Source organism: Accipiter gentilis, chromosome 8, assembly GCF_929443795.1.
Source record: "Accipiter gentilis chromosome 8, bAccGen1.1, whole genome shotgun sequence".
Classification (NCBI taxonomy): domain Eukaryota; kingdom Metazoa; phylum Chordata; class Aves; order Accipitriformes; family Accipitridae; genus Astur; species Astur gentilis.
This window is the reverse complement of record NC_064887.1, coordinates 42397535-42412413: the sequence shown is the minus strand read 5'-3', so window position 1 is coordinate 42412413 and position 14879 is coordinate 42397535. Positions and strand designations below refer to the sequence as shown.

Genomic DNA, 14879 nt, shown 5'->3' with positions numbered 1-14879 from the left:
GAGCTGGGGCAGGCACCGCTGCCCTTTCTGGAGCCCTGCCTGTCCCCGCCACCCAGCAGGGCCCTGCCGTGTCTGACCTTGCCGACCAGTTCTCTCCTCCACACTTCAGAGTCAGGACATGGCATCGATGCCAGCAGCCCAGTATCTCTAAGCAGCTCAGGGACAGCCGTGGCACCGTCTCCATCCATGACACCGGGATCAGCAACACCTTCATCTCCACCCAACACGATCACAGCACCATCTCCATCCATAAAACCGGGCTCAGCAGCACCTTCAACATCTCCACTCCACACGACCACGGCACCGTCTCCATCCACGAAACCGGGCTCAACCACACCTTCACCTCCACTCCACACGACCACGGCACCGTCTCCATCCACGAAACCGGGCTCAACCACATCTTCACCTCCACTCCACGCGACCACGGCACCGTCTCCATCCACGAAACCGGGCTCAACCACATCTTCACCTCCACTCCACGCGACCACGGCACCGTCTCCATCCACGAAACCGGGCTCAACCACACCTTCACCTCCACTCCACACGACCACGGCACCGTCTCCATCCACGAAACCGGGCTCAACCACACCTTCACCTCCACTCCACACGACCACGGCACCATCTCCATCCACGAAACCGGGCTCAACCACACCTTCACCTCCACTCCACACGACCACGGCACCGTCTCCATCCCACCCAACTGTGCCCAGCTCCCCGGCCACCGGCCATCCATCCAGCTCGACGGCAGCGCCAGCACCTGGGCCCTCCGGGCCCCCTCCTGCTCCCAGCTCGCCAGCGCCCACTGTGAGCCCCAGTTCCAGCAGCACCTTGGCCACCAGCTCCAGAACACCACCGGTCATCGGCACCAGCACCACAGCCGGCAACTCAGGTGAGAGCCAGGCTGGGGGGGCACTGCGCAGGCAGGGAGCCCCCAAACCTGCCCGTGGCCATGGGCATGGCAGCAGCCCCGGGTACCCCTAGACCCCCCACTCAGGGGCTGTGCCCAGAGCCCCCCTAGGCTGCCCTGTCCTCCTTGGGGGGGGGGGGGGGATTTGAGAGCTCTCCCTTTCTCCCCCAGCCTCTGTATAGCAGCCAGGGAGGGTGGGGGAGCCCCAGGTTGGTCCCCCGTGGGTGGAGGTGACACGGGAGCTGGGTGCCAGGTCTGTGAGGGGTGGGATGGTGGTGGTGGGGGGAGCTGGAGCCAGTCTTGAGCCCCCTTCTCGCCCCGAGAGCCGCCGCCGTGGTGCTCGGAGGCCGGGCACGAGGCTCGTCAGTGCCGGGGGGGTCACGGGGTGCCCGTCTCACCCCTGCAGCGCAGCCCCCTGCCAAGCCTGACCCCGGCGTTGTCATCGTCATCTGCCTCTTCGTCTGCGTACTGGTGGGGGGAGCAGCGATATTGCTGGTGTGGCTGTGCCGGCGTCGGACCCCCGGCTTCCACCACCTGGACGAGGTGCCCATGGTGCGTGGAGGGGGGGGCCGGGGAGCAGCAGGGGGGGCAGTGGGGCCAGGCTGTGGGTGCTCACCCTGCTCTCTCTCTTCCTTAGAGCAAGGTGACAGAAGGGTCCCCCATCACCCACCAGGCACCCAGTTGACCCCCCCACCACAGCCCCCCAGGCTCCCCACACGGCTGAATAAAGAAGCTGCTGCCTTGGCTCTGGTTTCCCGCTTGTCGTGCGCTCTGCTCCCCACCTGGGAAAAAAACCCCGGTCCCAAGGGGGAGGCCCTGACAGTTTTTGGGGTCCCCCACACCGGGCTAGAGACCCTGGGGTGCCCCTAGGCCGGACAGGGTGGGTGCAGGTTGCGGTGCAGTGGTGTGCAAGGTGGTGGGGGCTGCGTAGGCCCCCCCGGCGGGGTGGGATGGGAGGGAGCGAGCGGCCAGGCACGCACGTCGCCTTCCTTCTGCTCCGTTGCACTCGGCCGGGGCCGCGGCACGTTGCGAGGACCGTGGCACACCGCGAGGACCGGGCACCGGTAAGGGGCTGTGGGTGAGGGTGGGGGGCTGGCCGTAACACGGACCCCCGTGCCGGGGCTCGGTATCCCCCGGCCTTGGGTTAAGGCTGCTCCCGGTACCGGCTGGAACGTGGGGGGCTCGACCCCAGGGGACAGGGGGGGCTCCGTAGGCACAACGGGCTGAGCCACCGGTTCCCCGGGGACGGTGGGTAACGGGTGCCCGTGGTTGATCATTAACGTGGTGCCAGCGGCTTCGTGGTGTGGCGGGTGCTGGGGGCTGGGGGGGGGGGGCCATCCCCGTGGCCTCGGGTCTACGTCCCCCGGGTGGCCCATCCTCATCCAGCCCTTTGGGGGCACCGGAGGTTTTGGGAGGGGGGGGGGACTGTGCCGAGGGGGGGGGGCCCAGTGCGGAGCCCTGAAACCCGAGGCGGGGGCTGAGCCCGGGCAGCTGCCACGGCTGAGAGCCGGTGCCCGTAAATCACGGGCGGGAGGAACCCCCGTGTCCCGGCCTCGGGTGGGTGGGTGGGGGGGGTCCTGCCACTAAGCCCCCACCGGCCGCGGCTCCCGGAGCTCCCTCCCCGCAGGGACGGCGATGAGACGGAGCCGGACGGCACTGCCCTTCCTCGGTGCGGAGGTGAGACGGGCACCGGGACCGGGACCGGGACCGGGACCGGGACCGGCGGGGGGGACACACAAACACACACACACACGACCGGGGGGGTGTTCCCGAAGGGGGTGTCCCCGGTACGAACGTCTGAGCGCCGGGCCCCCGGGCAGCAATAACCGGGATGGCGGCGCTCAGCAGGAGTTAATTATCCCCTTAATGGGCGGTTAATTATTAGTCACCTCTGTGTAATTGCGCGCCGGCTCCGGGGGTTTTTCCGGTGGAGTTCCCGGGGGGGGGGGGGTCCCCTCCGGTGGCGACGGGGGGGGGGTGTCCCGGTGGCTCCGTGCTCTATGGACCGAGCTGTTCCCGGTACATCGGCTACGTCCTTGGCCCCGGTGTCCCCCCGGCCCCGGTGTCCCCCGTTCCGCCCCCCCCCGGGCCCCGGTGCCCCCGGTGTGCAGCGCGGCACCGTGCTCGGCAGGGGGAGCCCGCGCGCTACCGGCTCCCGGTGATGGGGAGGGGGGGGGTCCCCGGGGGAGGGGGGGGTCCCCGGGGGAGGGAGGGACCCCCCCCGTGGTGTGGGACACACACACACAAGCCACCGGGCAGCAGCACCCTACAGAGGTCTCCGGTACCGGTACCGGCGCCCGTCACCGCCGCCCCGTTTCCCCACAGCGCTGCCGCGACGCCACCGATATCGCCCCGTCGGGACCGGGAACGGGACCGGGAACGGCGGTAGGCGCCGTCCGCCGGCGTTTCTCCGGGAGCCCCTTGCTGCCACCGTTGGGATGCCGGTTGGCGGAGGGGGCCCGCGGTCCCGAGCCCGAGGGTACCCGGGTGGTCTTCACCATCGAGGAGAGCGGCCCCAGCAGCGGCGACGAATCCGAACCCCCCCGGTAAGAGTGGAACGGGGAGGGGGGGGGGGGGGGGGGGGAGGTGTTTGCTGGCTCCGGTGGTACCGGGATGGAGTTACCGGACAGGTCGCTGCCGTCGGTACCGCCTCCGGTTTCAGCACCGGCGGGCGGACAGCGGCTCCGGGCCACCGGCACCGGCACCGGCAGAGCAGCCGCTGCGGCACCGCTGGGCTGGGGACAAACCCCCTCTCTCACCGTCGCCGCTGCTCCGGCCCCGGGATGTCCGTCCTGATCAGCGTCTGTGCCCATCACCTCCATCCTCAACAGCCCAGGCCCTGGCCCCTCCGTCCCCAACACCCCCATCCCTGTCCCCCATGTCCCCTCCACCCCTATCACCCCCATCCCCATCACCCCCATCCCTGTCCCCCATGTCCCCTCCATCCCCATCACCCCCATCCCCATCACCCCCATCCCTGTCCCCCATGTCCCCTCTATCTCCACCGATTCCATCCCCATCACCCCCGTCCCCATCACCCCCATCCCCATCACCCCCATCCCTGTCCCCCATGTCCCCTCCATCTCCACTGACTCCGTCCCCATCACCCCATCCCTGTCACCCTGTCCCCATCACCTCTGTCCTCAACATCCTCATCCCTGTCCCCCATGTCCCCTCCATCTCCACCGAATCCGTCCCCATCACCCCATCCCTGTCACCTTGTCCTCTCCATCTCCACCGACTCCATCCTCATCACCTCCGTCCCCATCACCCCATCCTTGTCACCCTGTCCCCATCGCCCATCCCGGTCCCCATCCCCTGTCCTCATCCTCCTCACCCCCTCCTTGTCCCCATCCCCTGTCCCAGCCGGGCTGGCCTGGCCCTGGTTGGAGATGACCTCGGTCCCTCCCGCTTGTGGCTTGGCCCCAACTGTGCTGCTGCAGGGTTATTTTTGGGCCATTCCCCCCCCCCCCCCACCCCAGACACACTCCCTGTGCGTGTCCCAGCCCGGCTTGTGGGGACAACATGGGGTTGGCACGGCCGAGGGACCTGGCTCCGGTGTCACTCCCTGTCCACCCCCTGCACAGACACGTGTCCGGCAGGGACAGCCGCGGCCCGGGAGGGGACAGGGACTGGCTGTCCTGGGGACGGGGACTGGCTGTCCTGTGGCCAGTCCTGCCCCAGCTGTCCCAGGGACTGCTGGCTGCCAGGCAGCCCGGGGGGGGGGGGGCCAGCTCTGCCCCCGCCCCGCTGTCCCCTGCTGTCCCTCTGTCCCCATGTCCCTCTGCCCTGATGTCCCCATGATCGTGCTTGCAGTCCCTCAGAAGCGAGGGGGACCCCTCTACCAGGACCCCTATCCGGTGGGTTTCGGGGTCCCCGCAAGTGGTGCCGTGGCAGGGGGGGCCCCGTTGTCGTCCCTCCTGGGTCCCTGCCAGCTGCCGGATATTTTTGTGGCCGTCGGGAACAGCAGGTATCCATCCAGCTGCCTCAGCGGGGCCGTGGTGTCGCGCTGGGCAGATGCCAGCTCCCACGGCCGGGTCAGTGACTCCCCCACGGGTGTCGCTGCCACCGGCCAGGCCTCATCCTGCTGCTCCCTGTCCCTATCGGGCACGGCCCCAGGAGGGGGCTCAACACGGCAGCAAGGAGGGGCTGGGGGCACGATGTGAGCCCTGGGGCGGGTTTGGCTCTCACAGGTGGCACTGTGGCACGGCCACACCACAAGTCCGGGATGCTCCAGGCTCAGACACGTCACTTGGTGGCACCGTGGCACGGCCACACTGTGTGTCTGGGATGCTCCAGGCTCAGCCGTGTCTCTCCGTGGCACCATGGCGTGTCCACACTGTGTGTCTGGGATGCTCCAGGCTCAGCCGTGTCTCTCCCTGGCACCGTGGCGTGTCCACACAGTGTGTCTGGGATGCTCCAGGCTCTGACATGTCCCTTGGTGGCACCGTGGCACAGCCACACCGTGTGTCTGGCATGCTCCAGGCTCAGCCGTGTCTCTCCCTGGCACCGTGGCATGTCTACACCATGTGTCTGGGATGCTCCAGGCTCAGCCACGTCCCTCGGTGGCACCACAGCACGGCCACTCCGTATGTCCGGGTCGCTTTTGCCGTGTGTGTCCGGACAGAGCACCCCTGCCCTTTCGGGAGCAGCTGCAACCTCGGGGACAGCAGGGTGGCCGGTGGCACAAGGCCAGCGAGGGACCACGTGCCCGAGCAGCCGGGTGCACACCGGGCCGATGCAGCCGGGGGGGGGACGGACGGACCCGTTCCATGTGCCGGCTGCCGGAGCCAGACAGTTGTTTAATTTCCCAGGCGCTGGGCGGGAGGGGGATGGAAAGTTTCCCGGGGCCGCCGGGGCAGGGGCTGGGACGGCCGCACGCTTCCTGCTCCGCACCGGCGGGCAGCGTGGCCTCGCCACCGTACCAGGGGTTCCCTGAGCTGCGCCATGCTGTCCACCGCACACCAGTCGCCGGGGACTTCACCGGCGGCGTCCCCACGCAGTTCCCCCCGCAATTCCCCCGTCCTCTTCAGGAAACTCTTGATGAACCAGAGCATCCGCCTGCAGCGGCGCTTCACCGTGGCGCATCCCCTCTGGTAAGGGGGGGGACGCTGGTGGGTCCCCGGCAAGGGACCACGCTTGGCCCCCGGGCGGGTGGGAGGAGGCACCGGGCTGCGATGCCGGGACGGGGTCAGTGTGGACAGCCCCCCCCCACCCCCCACCGCTGTGTCACATTCCCAGGGCTGTGGGGACGTGGGGGATGAGCAGGGGACAGCGGGGGTCACCACGCAGCCGGGGGCTGAGCCGGGCAGGGGGGAGCCACCGGTTGAGCGTGGCTGAGCACTGGCGCACTCATTGCAGCGATGGCCAGGCAGGGACCTGGCAGATGTGACGGGTGTCTGCCCCACAGCGGCGGGGGGGCCGTGGCGGGGAGGGAGAGGGACTTTTCCCGGCACAGCAAGCCACCAAACCACCCACCGCAGCACAGCCGGGCACCTCACCGTGCCCCCCCCCCTCTCCCCGGCCTCCACTGGAGTTATATAGGGTTTGTTTTGGGGTGCCCCCCTGCCCACACCCTGGTGTGCCAGTGGGTGCTGGCCCCACCTGCGTGGGCGCCGTGGGGATCAGCAGATCCCTCCTCAGCAGCAACAGCATCTATTTATAGCAGCCCCCGGCCCCCCCCTCCCCATATCACCACCGCCATCCGGCACCGCCTGGCGGTTATTAATGCCGACAGCCTGTCACCGAAAAAAAAAAAGGGGGGGGATTAATTCAGCACCAGCCCTGTGGTGGGGGGCTCGTGTGTCCCCCTGCCCTCCCCAGGGGCTCAGGGTTGTCCCCTGGGGTGGCAGAGAGGGGGGGGTCAGAGGTGGTGGCACAGGGCCGGGAACAGACCCGGGCCTCACCAGCGAGGCCGTCGGAGCCACAATGCGGCTTTGTGTCCCTGGTACCATCGGGGACGTGAAGCAGAGGCAGGAAAACAAGGGGCTGCGGGACGGTATGACGCGGTGCCTGGCTGGCACTGCCGCTGCTGGGGACGGCCACGCCGCGGGGATCGGGGTTACCGGCAGCGTTGCCGAAGCGGGGAGATGCTGCCGGGCAATCGGTGTCCATCCCGGAGGCATTCCTGCATCGGGTAGGTGCCGAGTTCCCAGCGGCGCGATGGGGATGGGGTGGTCCCAGTGGTACCCCCCGCTTTCCCAGTTCACCCAGTGCACCGGGGCGGCTCGTTCCCGTCCCCCCCCCCCGCAGCGGTGGCGGCTGCAGGAAGGGACAGGGGCCGGGTGGCCCTCGCCGTGTCCCCGCGCGCAGTCTTTCCCATGACCCCGAGGCCAGCGGAGCAGGAGGGGGGTGAGGCGGCCGTGGCCACCACAGGGACACCGCAGGGTCACTGTCCCTGTCCCCTTGTCCCCCCACAGATCTGCGTGGCTGCCAGGTGGCTCCGGTTGGGGTGTCCCCAGGCCGCCACCAGCGCGTCCCCAAGGGTCAGGGTTTGGTTTTCCCGGCGTTTTCTGTCCTTCGACGTCCCCTGGCTCTGTGCCGTGGCAGGGACGCTGTCCCCCTCCGGGGGACACAGTGCCCTGAGCCAGGGTTGATGGAGGTTTTGGGACTTTCAAGGACTTGGGACAATTGGGGATCGTGGTGCTGGGGACAGGGAGGGGATGGGGCGGGCAAGGGCCAACCATTCCTGGGGTCTCTGGAGCCGGGGGCTTTGGGGCAGGGGGTCCTGTCCCACCTGGGTGACATGGGACAACCTGCCTTTGCTGGCCGGTGTCCCCAGTCCCAGACTCCACTGTGCTGGCAGGGTGCTGAGGGGGTCCGTGTGCACTGAGTTGTGCCTATTCTCAGCACCGGGGTGAAGGAACCAGTGGGGCCAGACTGGGCAGTGGCCGGTGTCACCGCAGGGGCCACTGAGCCAGGGTGTGCTGGGCTGAGCGGGACGGTGGCACGGAGAGCCTGGCAAACCTGGTGGCATCCCCCGGGCCGTGCCCCCGCACCCGTTGGCTGAGGTCCCCAGGCCACCCGCCCCGTGCCAGCCTCATCCCTTCTCCCCTCGCAGCTTTGACCTGGAGAATGGCCCCCCCGGCCGGGGCACGCTGGACCCCCAGGCCAGCCCGGGAGCGGGGCTGGTCCTGCAAGGCACCTTCCCCCATGGCCAGCGCCGCGAGTCCTTCCTTTACCGCTCCGACAGCGACTATGACTTGTCCCCGAAAGCCATGTCCCGCAACTCCTCCATCGCCAGCGACCTGTGAGTGTGTCCCGTCCCTCCCACCCCAACTCCCCTGGGACCCCTGGTCCCCTCCCTGAGGCTCACGCTCCCTTTGTTCCTGCAGGCATGGAGAAGACATGATCGTCACGCCGTTTGCCCAGGTAGGTGCTGTCCCCACACCCCGGTCAGGAGGGGACACGGCCATGCACCCAGCACCGGGGTGGGTGTCCCGGGGTGGTCCGGCTGGCCCCAGTCCCCTCTCGCCTTCCAGGTCCTGGCCAGCCTCCGCACCGTCCGGAGCAACCTGACCCACCTCCAGGACCGCACCGGCAACAAGTGAGTTGGCCGTGGGATGGCGAGGGCGAGGGTCTCGCCTGGGTGGGGGACTCCGACCCGTGGCAAGAGATGGGCGCTGCCCTCGGGGTCTCGGTCACTCAGCCCCTCAGTGTTTTTACAGGCGAGCATCGAGCAGCAGCCTGCCCTCCGGGAGCAAGGCCAGCCTCGCCGGTGAGTGCCGGAGAAGGGGGGGGGAAGATGGGGAGGATGCTTTTGGGACGAGCTGTCTGTCCCTATATCCCCGGGGATGGGTCCTGCTGGGCCCTGTGGGGGGGACAGAGCTGCAGCTTTGCCCTTTGGGATCCATGTCTGGTTTTCAGCAGCTCCTCCCGCCTGGCCGCCCTTCGCGCCGCGGCGGCGGTGGAAAGGCTCCCGTTGACGTCAAACCTTCCATTAATAAAACCCAGGCGGTGAGCGGGGCCCCACGGGAGCCTGGCTGCCCTGGGGCTGGCCGTCACCCCACGGGGACGGCATGGCACGCCGTGTGCCGGGGCTGCTGTACGATGAGGATTGTGTGACAGGGCTGAGACCCGCTGCCCGGGGATGCTCGACCCCGGCCCCCGGCCCCGGCCAGTGCCCCGCATCCCCCTGTGCCCCCAGCCGCCCCACTCAGGGGGTGATGTGAGCAGCCAAGCCGGTGAGCCCCCGGGCTCGGTGTGGCACAACCAACCTCCGGGGCTCGGGGTGCCGTGGCCGGGACCCTGCGTGTGCCCCCGTGCCGGGTCGCCGTGCCATTGGCAGATCCCTTGCCAAGCCGGTGGGTGCCCCTGGCAGAAGATGCCCATCAGAAGCTCTCGCGGGAGACCCTGGAGGAGCTGGACTGGTGCCTGGACCAGCTGGAGACGTTGCAGACCAGGCACTCGGTCAGCGAGATGGCCTCTAACAAGGTAAGGGTCCCTGGCACGGAGTCCCCCATCACCCTGGGGGGTACCCCTGTACCACAGACCCCCCTGGGACGGGCAGCGGGGGGTCCTGCTTGCCCCCCGCACCGCTGAGCCCTGCCTGCTGCCCGCAGTTCAAAAGGATGCTGAACCGGGAGCTGACACACCTCTCGGAGACCAGCCGCTCCGGGAACCAAGTTTCCGAGTACATCTCCAGCACTTTCCTGGGTGAGGACCCCCCCCTGGGGACACCAACTGGTGTCACCTCTCTGCCAGCAGCAGGGTGGGCTTTGCACCTGGGCACGAATCCTGTAGTACTGGGTGCCCGCTGGGATGGTGCCAGCGGCTGGTGCTGCTCGCTTCTTGCAAAGAAATTTAATGGGGGAGTGGAGGGAGGGGGCTTTCCCAGGTGTCCCCATGGGATTTGCTGCCTTGGGGGGGTGTCACAGCCTTTGTCATGGCTGGGAATGCTGGTGTATACTGGTGCATACTGGTGCACATCGGTGCACTGGGGCTGTCCCTGTGGCCCCGAGGGGAGCCCAGGGCAGGGTCTGGGTCCCATGGCAGGCGGTTGGCCCCATGCAGGGGGTGAGGGAAAGCGTTGGGTATCCCCCATGAAGCCCCCCCCGTTGCTATGGCGTCGCGGTGCTATCCGTGCCAGCTGACATCATCGGCATGACCGGGGAGAGGGATGCTGGGGAGGGGGAGTGGGATCGGGCTCCCACCCTGCTCACAGCCCCCCATGCCGGCCCAGACAAGCAGCATGAAGTGGAGATCCCCTCGGCGCTGGCCAAGGACAAGGAGAAGGAACGGAGGAAGCGCCCCATGTCCCAGATCAGCGGCGTCAGGAAGCTCACGCACGGCTCCAGCCTTGCCGCTGCCGGCATCCCCCGTTTCGGGGTGCGGACGGACCAGGAGGGGCTGCTGGCCAAGGTGGGCCCCAGCGTGGGTGACCCGGCTGACTGTGGGGTCCCCGGCGCTGGCCCCGCCTGGACATCTGTCCCTCTGGTCCCCAGGAGCTGGAGGACATCAACAAGTGGGGGCTCAATGTGTTTAAAGTCGCCGAGTACTCGGGCAACCGCCCGCTGACGGTCATCATGTACAGCATCTTCCAGGTGAGCATCCCAACAGGATGTCCCCGTCCCCGTGCCTGGGTGGGGACGAGCCACCTCCCGCCTCCCTGCAGGAGCGCGACCTGATGAAGACCTTCCGCATCCCTGTCAACACCTTCATCACCTACATGCTGACGCTGGAGGACCACTACCACGCTGACGTGGCCTACCACAACAACATCCACGCTGCTGACGTGGCTCAGTCCACCCATGTCCTCCTCTCCACGCCTGCGCTGGAGGTGAGCCCTGGTCACCCGAGGCCACCAAGTGTGTCTGGGGGGGCCATAACACACCTGCAATGCCTTTTTTTACCATTCCTAGGCTGTCTTCACAGACCTGGAAATCATGGCTGCCATCTTCGCCAGCGCTATCCATGATGTTGACCACCCTGGTGTCTCCAACCAGTTCCTCATCAACACCAGTGAGCCAGGGTGCAGGGATGGAGCTGGGGGGGCGCGGGGGACCCCGGCGTCCAGGAGCCACCTTGGGGTGACCGGTGCCATCTCGCAGACTCGGAGCTGGCGCTGATGTACAACGACGCCTCAGTGCTGGAGAACCACCATCTGGCCGTGGGCTTCAAGCTTCTCCAGGAGGAGAACTGCGACATCTTCCAAAACCTGAGCAAGAAGCAGAGGCAGTCACTCCGCAAAATGGTCATCGACATGGTATGGAGTCGGGAGCGGGGGGGGCGGAATCTGGGCTGGGGGGGCTTTGTGGTGGGGTCAGGCTGAGCCCCGTTCCTGCCTTGCCCTGCCCAGGTGCTGGCCACGGACATGTCCAAGCACATGAATCTACTGGCGGATTTGAAAACCATGGTGGAGACCAAGAAAGTGACCAGCCTGGGGGTGCTGCTGCTGGACAATTACTCGGACCGGATCCAGGTGGGTGTGGGGATACGGGTGGGGAAACCTTCCTGGAATTGCAGGTGTTGGTCCTGGCTCCGGCCAGGGCTGCCGGGATGTCCTGTTTGGTGCCACCACCCCTCCCAACCCCAGTTAGCCATGGCCAAGGGGGTTCCTGGCACAGGGGTGGTGGCTCTGGGGGACAAAGGGCTTTAGGTAAGCGATGCCGTGGCTGTGTCCGCAGGTTCTGCAGAACATGGTGCACTGCGCCGACCTCAGCAACCCCACGAAGCCGCTGGAGTTGTACCGGCAATGGACCGACCGCATCATGGTGGAGTTCTTCCGCCAAGGCGATCGGGAACGGGAGAAAGGGATGGAGATCAGCCCCATGTGCGACAAACACACCGCCTCCGTGGAGAAGTCCCAGGTGGGGCAGCGGCGTGGGGCTTGGGGGGGAGTTTACAGTGTCGGGCTGGGGGCTCAGGTCTGTCTTCCCCCAGGTGGGCTTCATCGACTTCATCGCCCACCCGCTGTGGGAGACGTGGGCCGACCTGGTGCACCCCGATGCCCAGGAAATCCTGGACACGCTGGAGGACAACCGGGAATGGTACCAGAGCATGATCCCGCGCAGCCCATCCCCACCGCCCGAGGGACCTGGAGCGTCCCCCGCCACCACTGACAAATTCCAGTTCGAGCTGACGCTGGAGGAGGAGGGTGAGTCGGACACAGAGCTGGAAGGGGCCGAAAGCCCCTTGGATGAGGACAACAGCGGCTCCAAGACACCAGCCACAGATGACTCGGAGTTGGCCGACACCGAGCATCTGTCACCCGGCCCTGGGGACCAAGATTCACCTGTCACCCACCCCAGGGACGTGGACAACCAGCGGGCGCTAGAAGGGACGCTGCCGAAGGATGGCGGTGGCGGCGGGTGCTTGTCGCTGGGGCCCGAGGGCAGCCAGGGCCTGTGCTTGGACACAGAGGGCAACGTCACATTCCTGCCCCTGAGCACGTAGCGGTACTGGCTGGTGGGTCCCCTCGCTGCCGTGGGGACGTGGGACCGGGTGCTGCCCTGGCAAGAGCTGGGGGCAGTGGGCTGGCAGTGGAGAGCACCGGCACCGCAGGGACCGGGTTGGCCGCCGGGACGTGGAAGAATCCCAAGCGTGTCCCCATGCAGGAGCTGGGCAGGTCCTGATGGGCACAAGGACGCTGCTTGCCCTCTCCCAGCAACTGTCCCCTGCTCCCACCCAGCGTCCCTGTGTACAGCTGCTGGGAAAGGTCCCTGTCCCCTTCAGGCAGGTCTTGGGGACACTGTGCTCCGCCCCATCGCAGCCCTGGGGACATCATGCCCCACAGGGCTTCAGGAGGAGGTCCCCCACGGGGCCAGGCATAGCCAAAAGCATTTCGGTGTCTCTCCGGTTGGCCCCTTGCAGAACAGCAGCCCCATGGCGGGACGGCGAGGTGGGTGAAGGGTGCTGGTGCCAGCCCCCAGCACGAGGGACCTCAGTGCAGCCCGGCACCTGGGCACAGCACAGGCATGAGTCAGTGGTTTATTTATTTGGGGATAGGTTCACTTTTTAAAGCTTTTTGTAGCTCACTTTTTAATACAAGCCTCACCTAGGTGCACTCACACGCGTTCCTGTGGCAGAAAGATGCGTTTCTGCTCTGTGATCAGCACTTGAAATGCTGTGTTTGTACTTTGCACTTTGGGCCCCAGCGGGCACTGCAACCCCCAGGGCAGCCGCCGGGGTCCTTTTGGTTTCTTCCTTCACCTTCCAGAGATTAAACCTGGTTTGTTCCCCCCAAAATGTGACCCTTGTAAGCGCCTCTTTTTACCGTGCTGCTGGCAGGGGAGCCATGGTTGTGCCAGTCAGGCCAGTGGCCCCAGGGACTGGTGTGGTTGGTGGCCCTGTCTCCTGCTGGGCAGCAGGGAGGGCCCTGCTCCGTCTTTGAACAAAAGCGAGCTCCTCCCTGGAAACGTCGATCCATCACTGGCAAACACAACCGGCTAAGGTAAATATTTAATCGCCGGCTTGGCGTGGCGCAGAGCCCGGTCCCCCTCTCTTCCGCATTGCTCCCAACGGTGATTTGTATCTGCAAACATGTCCCCACCCGTGGCACTCTTGGCATGTGGGGCCCCGCCAGCTCTCACCCCACTGCCCGCCCGTGCTCCCCCATCGGCAGTGAGGCCGTGGGAGCTGGATATTCCTTTCCCAGCCCAGCTGGTTTCCAGGGCTTGGCCGGGAGTGCCGGGTGCTGCACGGGCGGGCGGGTGGCTCTGTCCCATCCCTGCCTTGCAGGTGGGTGCTCGGGCATCCCCCCGCCTCTCCCAGCAGCGAGGGGCTGCGTGCTGGCAGGTCGATAGGAACCAGGCGAGGCTCTGTGCTGCCAGAGCTCCCTGGGTGGCCTCATGCTGCACCCAGATCCAGTCCTAGGCTCTCTGCCAGGCTGGGAGCACAGCAGGAGCTGGTTGAAAAAGCCCTTTTCACCCCTTGTTTGGCTGCGGGGCTTGCAGCATCCATGCACCAAGGAGGGCGGCGGAGTCTGTGCCCGGAGGAGGTGAGGGGCAGTAGCTGGATCCATCCCTGCCTCCCAGTCATGCCTTGACCGACTGCCACTGCAGTCCCTCTGCTTCTGGGTGCTCCAAGCCGCATTCCTGCTGGGGGTGCTTGCTGTCGGGCAGTTCCAGTGCCCACCATGTCTGTCGGGCTCCAGACAAAGCCCCAACGAGCCAGGGGCGTCCTGCTCCGTCCTCCCACAGGCTGTGGCATCCTCGGCGAGTCCCTGTGGTGGCGAGGAGCTGCACCAGGACGCCAGCCCTTGAGTCCCCAATGGCCGACGTGCTGCCACAGGCAGGGCAGGTCAAGGCAGGGCCGGCCTAGGAGGCTCCAGGGGCCTGCTGGGCTCTGGGCAGGGCAGAGGCAGGCCCGGGCGAGTGCAAGGCCGGCGGGCAGGGGAACGCTGCTGCCCCAGGGCCTGTGGACCCCCCCCCCACCCCCCGGTCGGGCCTCCGCCACCCTCCCACGGGGCCCGCCATATGCTGCCTCCCCTTAATCCCCGCTGATTGCCTCAGGGCGAGGGAGGACGCAGGGGCCCGGGCAGGACATGGCCGCCCACCTGGGCACCTCGCCTCAGCTTGGGCCGGGTACTGGGAAGCACTGGGAGCAACAGGGCTTCACCTCAGGGCCTGGTGCCGCTGTCAGGGGATGGAGTCAGGCTGCCTGCGGCTGCAGGCCTGAGGGGGGCCGCGCTGGCCGTCGCGATAGGGGGTCATGTCATGACATCGGAGGCTGTGAGGGCTCGCCCCCCCCCTTGAGCGGCGATGACTCGCCCGCCCCCCCCCCCCAAGGGTGAATGGTCCACCCCGCGCTCCCCCACCCGGCGTGGGGATGGTTCAGCCCCCAGCCCGCGGGGCTCCGCCGGACCACACCACTGCGCGCCGCGAGGGGGGGACCGGCGCCCACCACCGCGCCGGGAGAGGGGGTTGTATGTGTGCTCTCCTCCTCCCCCCCCCCCCTCCACCCCGCCCAGCCTATCACCCACTAGCTGTCCATCACAGCGCGCTGCCAGCCAATCACCACTCCCCCCCGGGGG

General features: G+C 67.4%; 2 protein-coding genes across 5 annotated transcripts; both read left to right on the top strand.

Annotated features, from left to right (window-relative positions):
- The first annotated feature begins 1900 nt into the window (after positions 1-1900).
- On the top strand, positions 1901-13105 carry PDE4C (phosphodiesterase 4C). 4 transcript variants are annotated; one of them, XM_049807532.1, is made up of 17 exons: positions 1901-1971; positions 2535-2584; positions 3233-3453; positions 7968-8156; positions 8242-8278; positions 8389-8453; positions 8575-8624; positions 9228-9340; positions 9469-9562; positions 10089-10267; positions 10351-10449; positions 10521-10685; positions 10768-10867; positions 10957-11111; positions 11205-11327; positions 11533-11715; positions 11789-13105. In XM_049807532.1, the coding sequence occupies exons 2-17, from the start codon at positions 2543-2545 to the stop codon at positions 12299-12301; spliced, it is 2328 nt and encodes a 775-aa protein (XP_049663489.1). In that variant the 5' UTR covers positions 1901-1971; positions 2535-2542; the 3' UTR covers positions 12302-13105. The 4 variants fall into 4 exon arrangements, with proteins under 4 accessions (XP_049663489.1, XP_049663490.1, XP_049663491.1 ...); XM_049807533.1 differs by lacking the exon at positions 1901-1971 and having other exon boundaries at positions 2492-2584; positions 9231-9340; XM_049807534.1 differs by lacking the exons at positions 1901-1971; positions 2535-2584; positions 3233-3453 and adding an exon at positions 5741-6003.
- Positions 3913-5846, top strand: LOC126041605 (uncharacterized). The gene is given in 2 exon segments (XM_049807536.1): positions 3913-5100; positions 5102-5846. Coding segments are annotated over 2 exon segments (921 nt in total). The 5' UTR covers positions 3913-4924.
- Positions 13106-14879: the final 1774 nt, after the last annotated feature.

Excerpts from the sequence above, each read along its gene's own strand:
- PDE4C (XM_049807532.1), top strand. The coding sequence starts at position 2,543 with ATGAGACGGAGCCGGACGGCACTGCCCTTCCTCGGTGCGGAG. Across the intron at positions 9,563-10,088 it reads CATCTCCAGCACTTTCCTGG|ACAAGCAGCATGAAGTGGAG; the intron begins GTGAGGACCCCC and ends ATGCCGGCCCAG. Across the intron at positions 11,328-11,532 it reads ATTACTCGGACCGGATCCAG|GTTCTGCAGAACATGGTGCA; the intron begins GTGGGTGTGGGG and ends CTGTGTCCGCAG.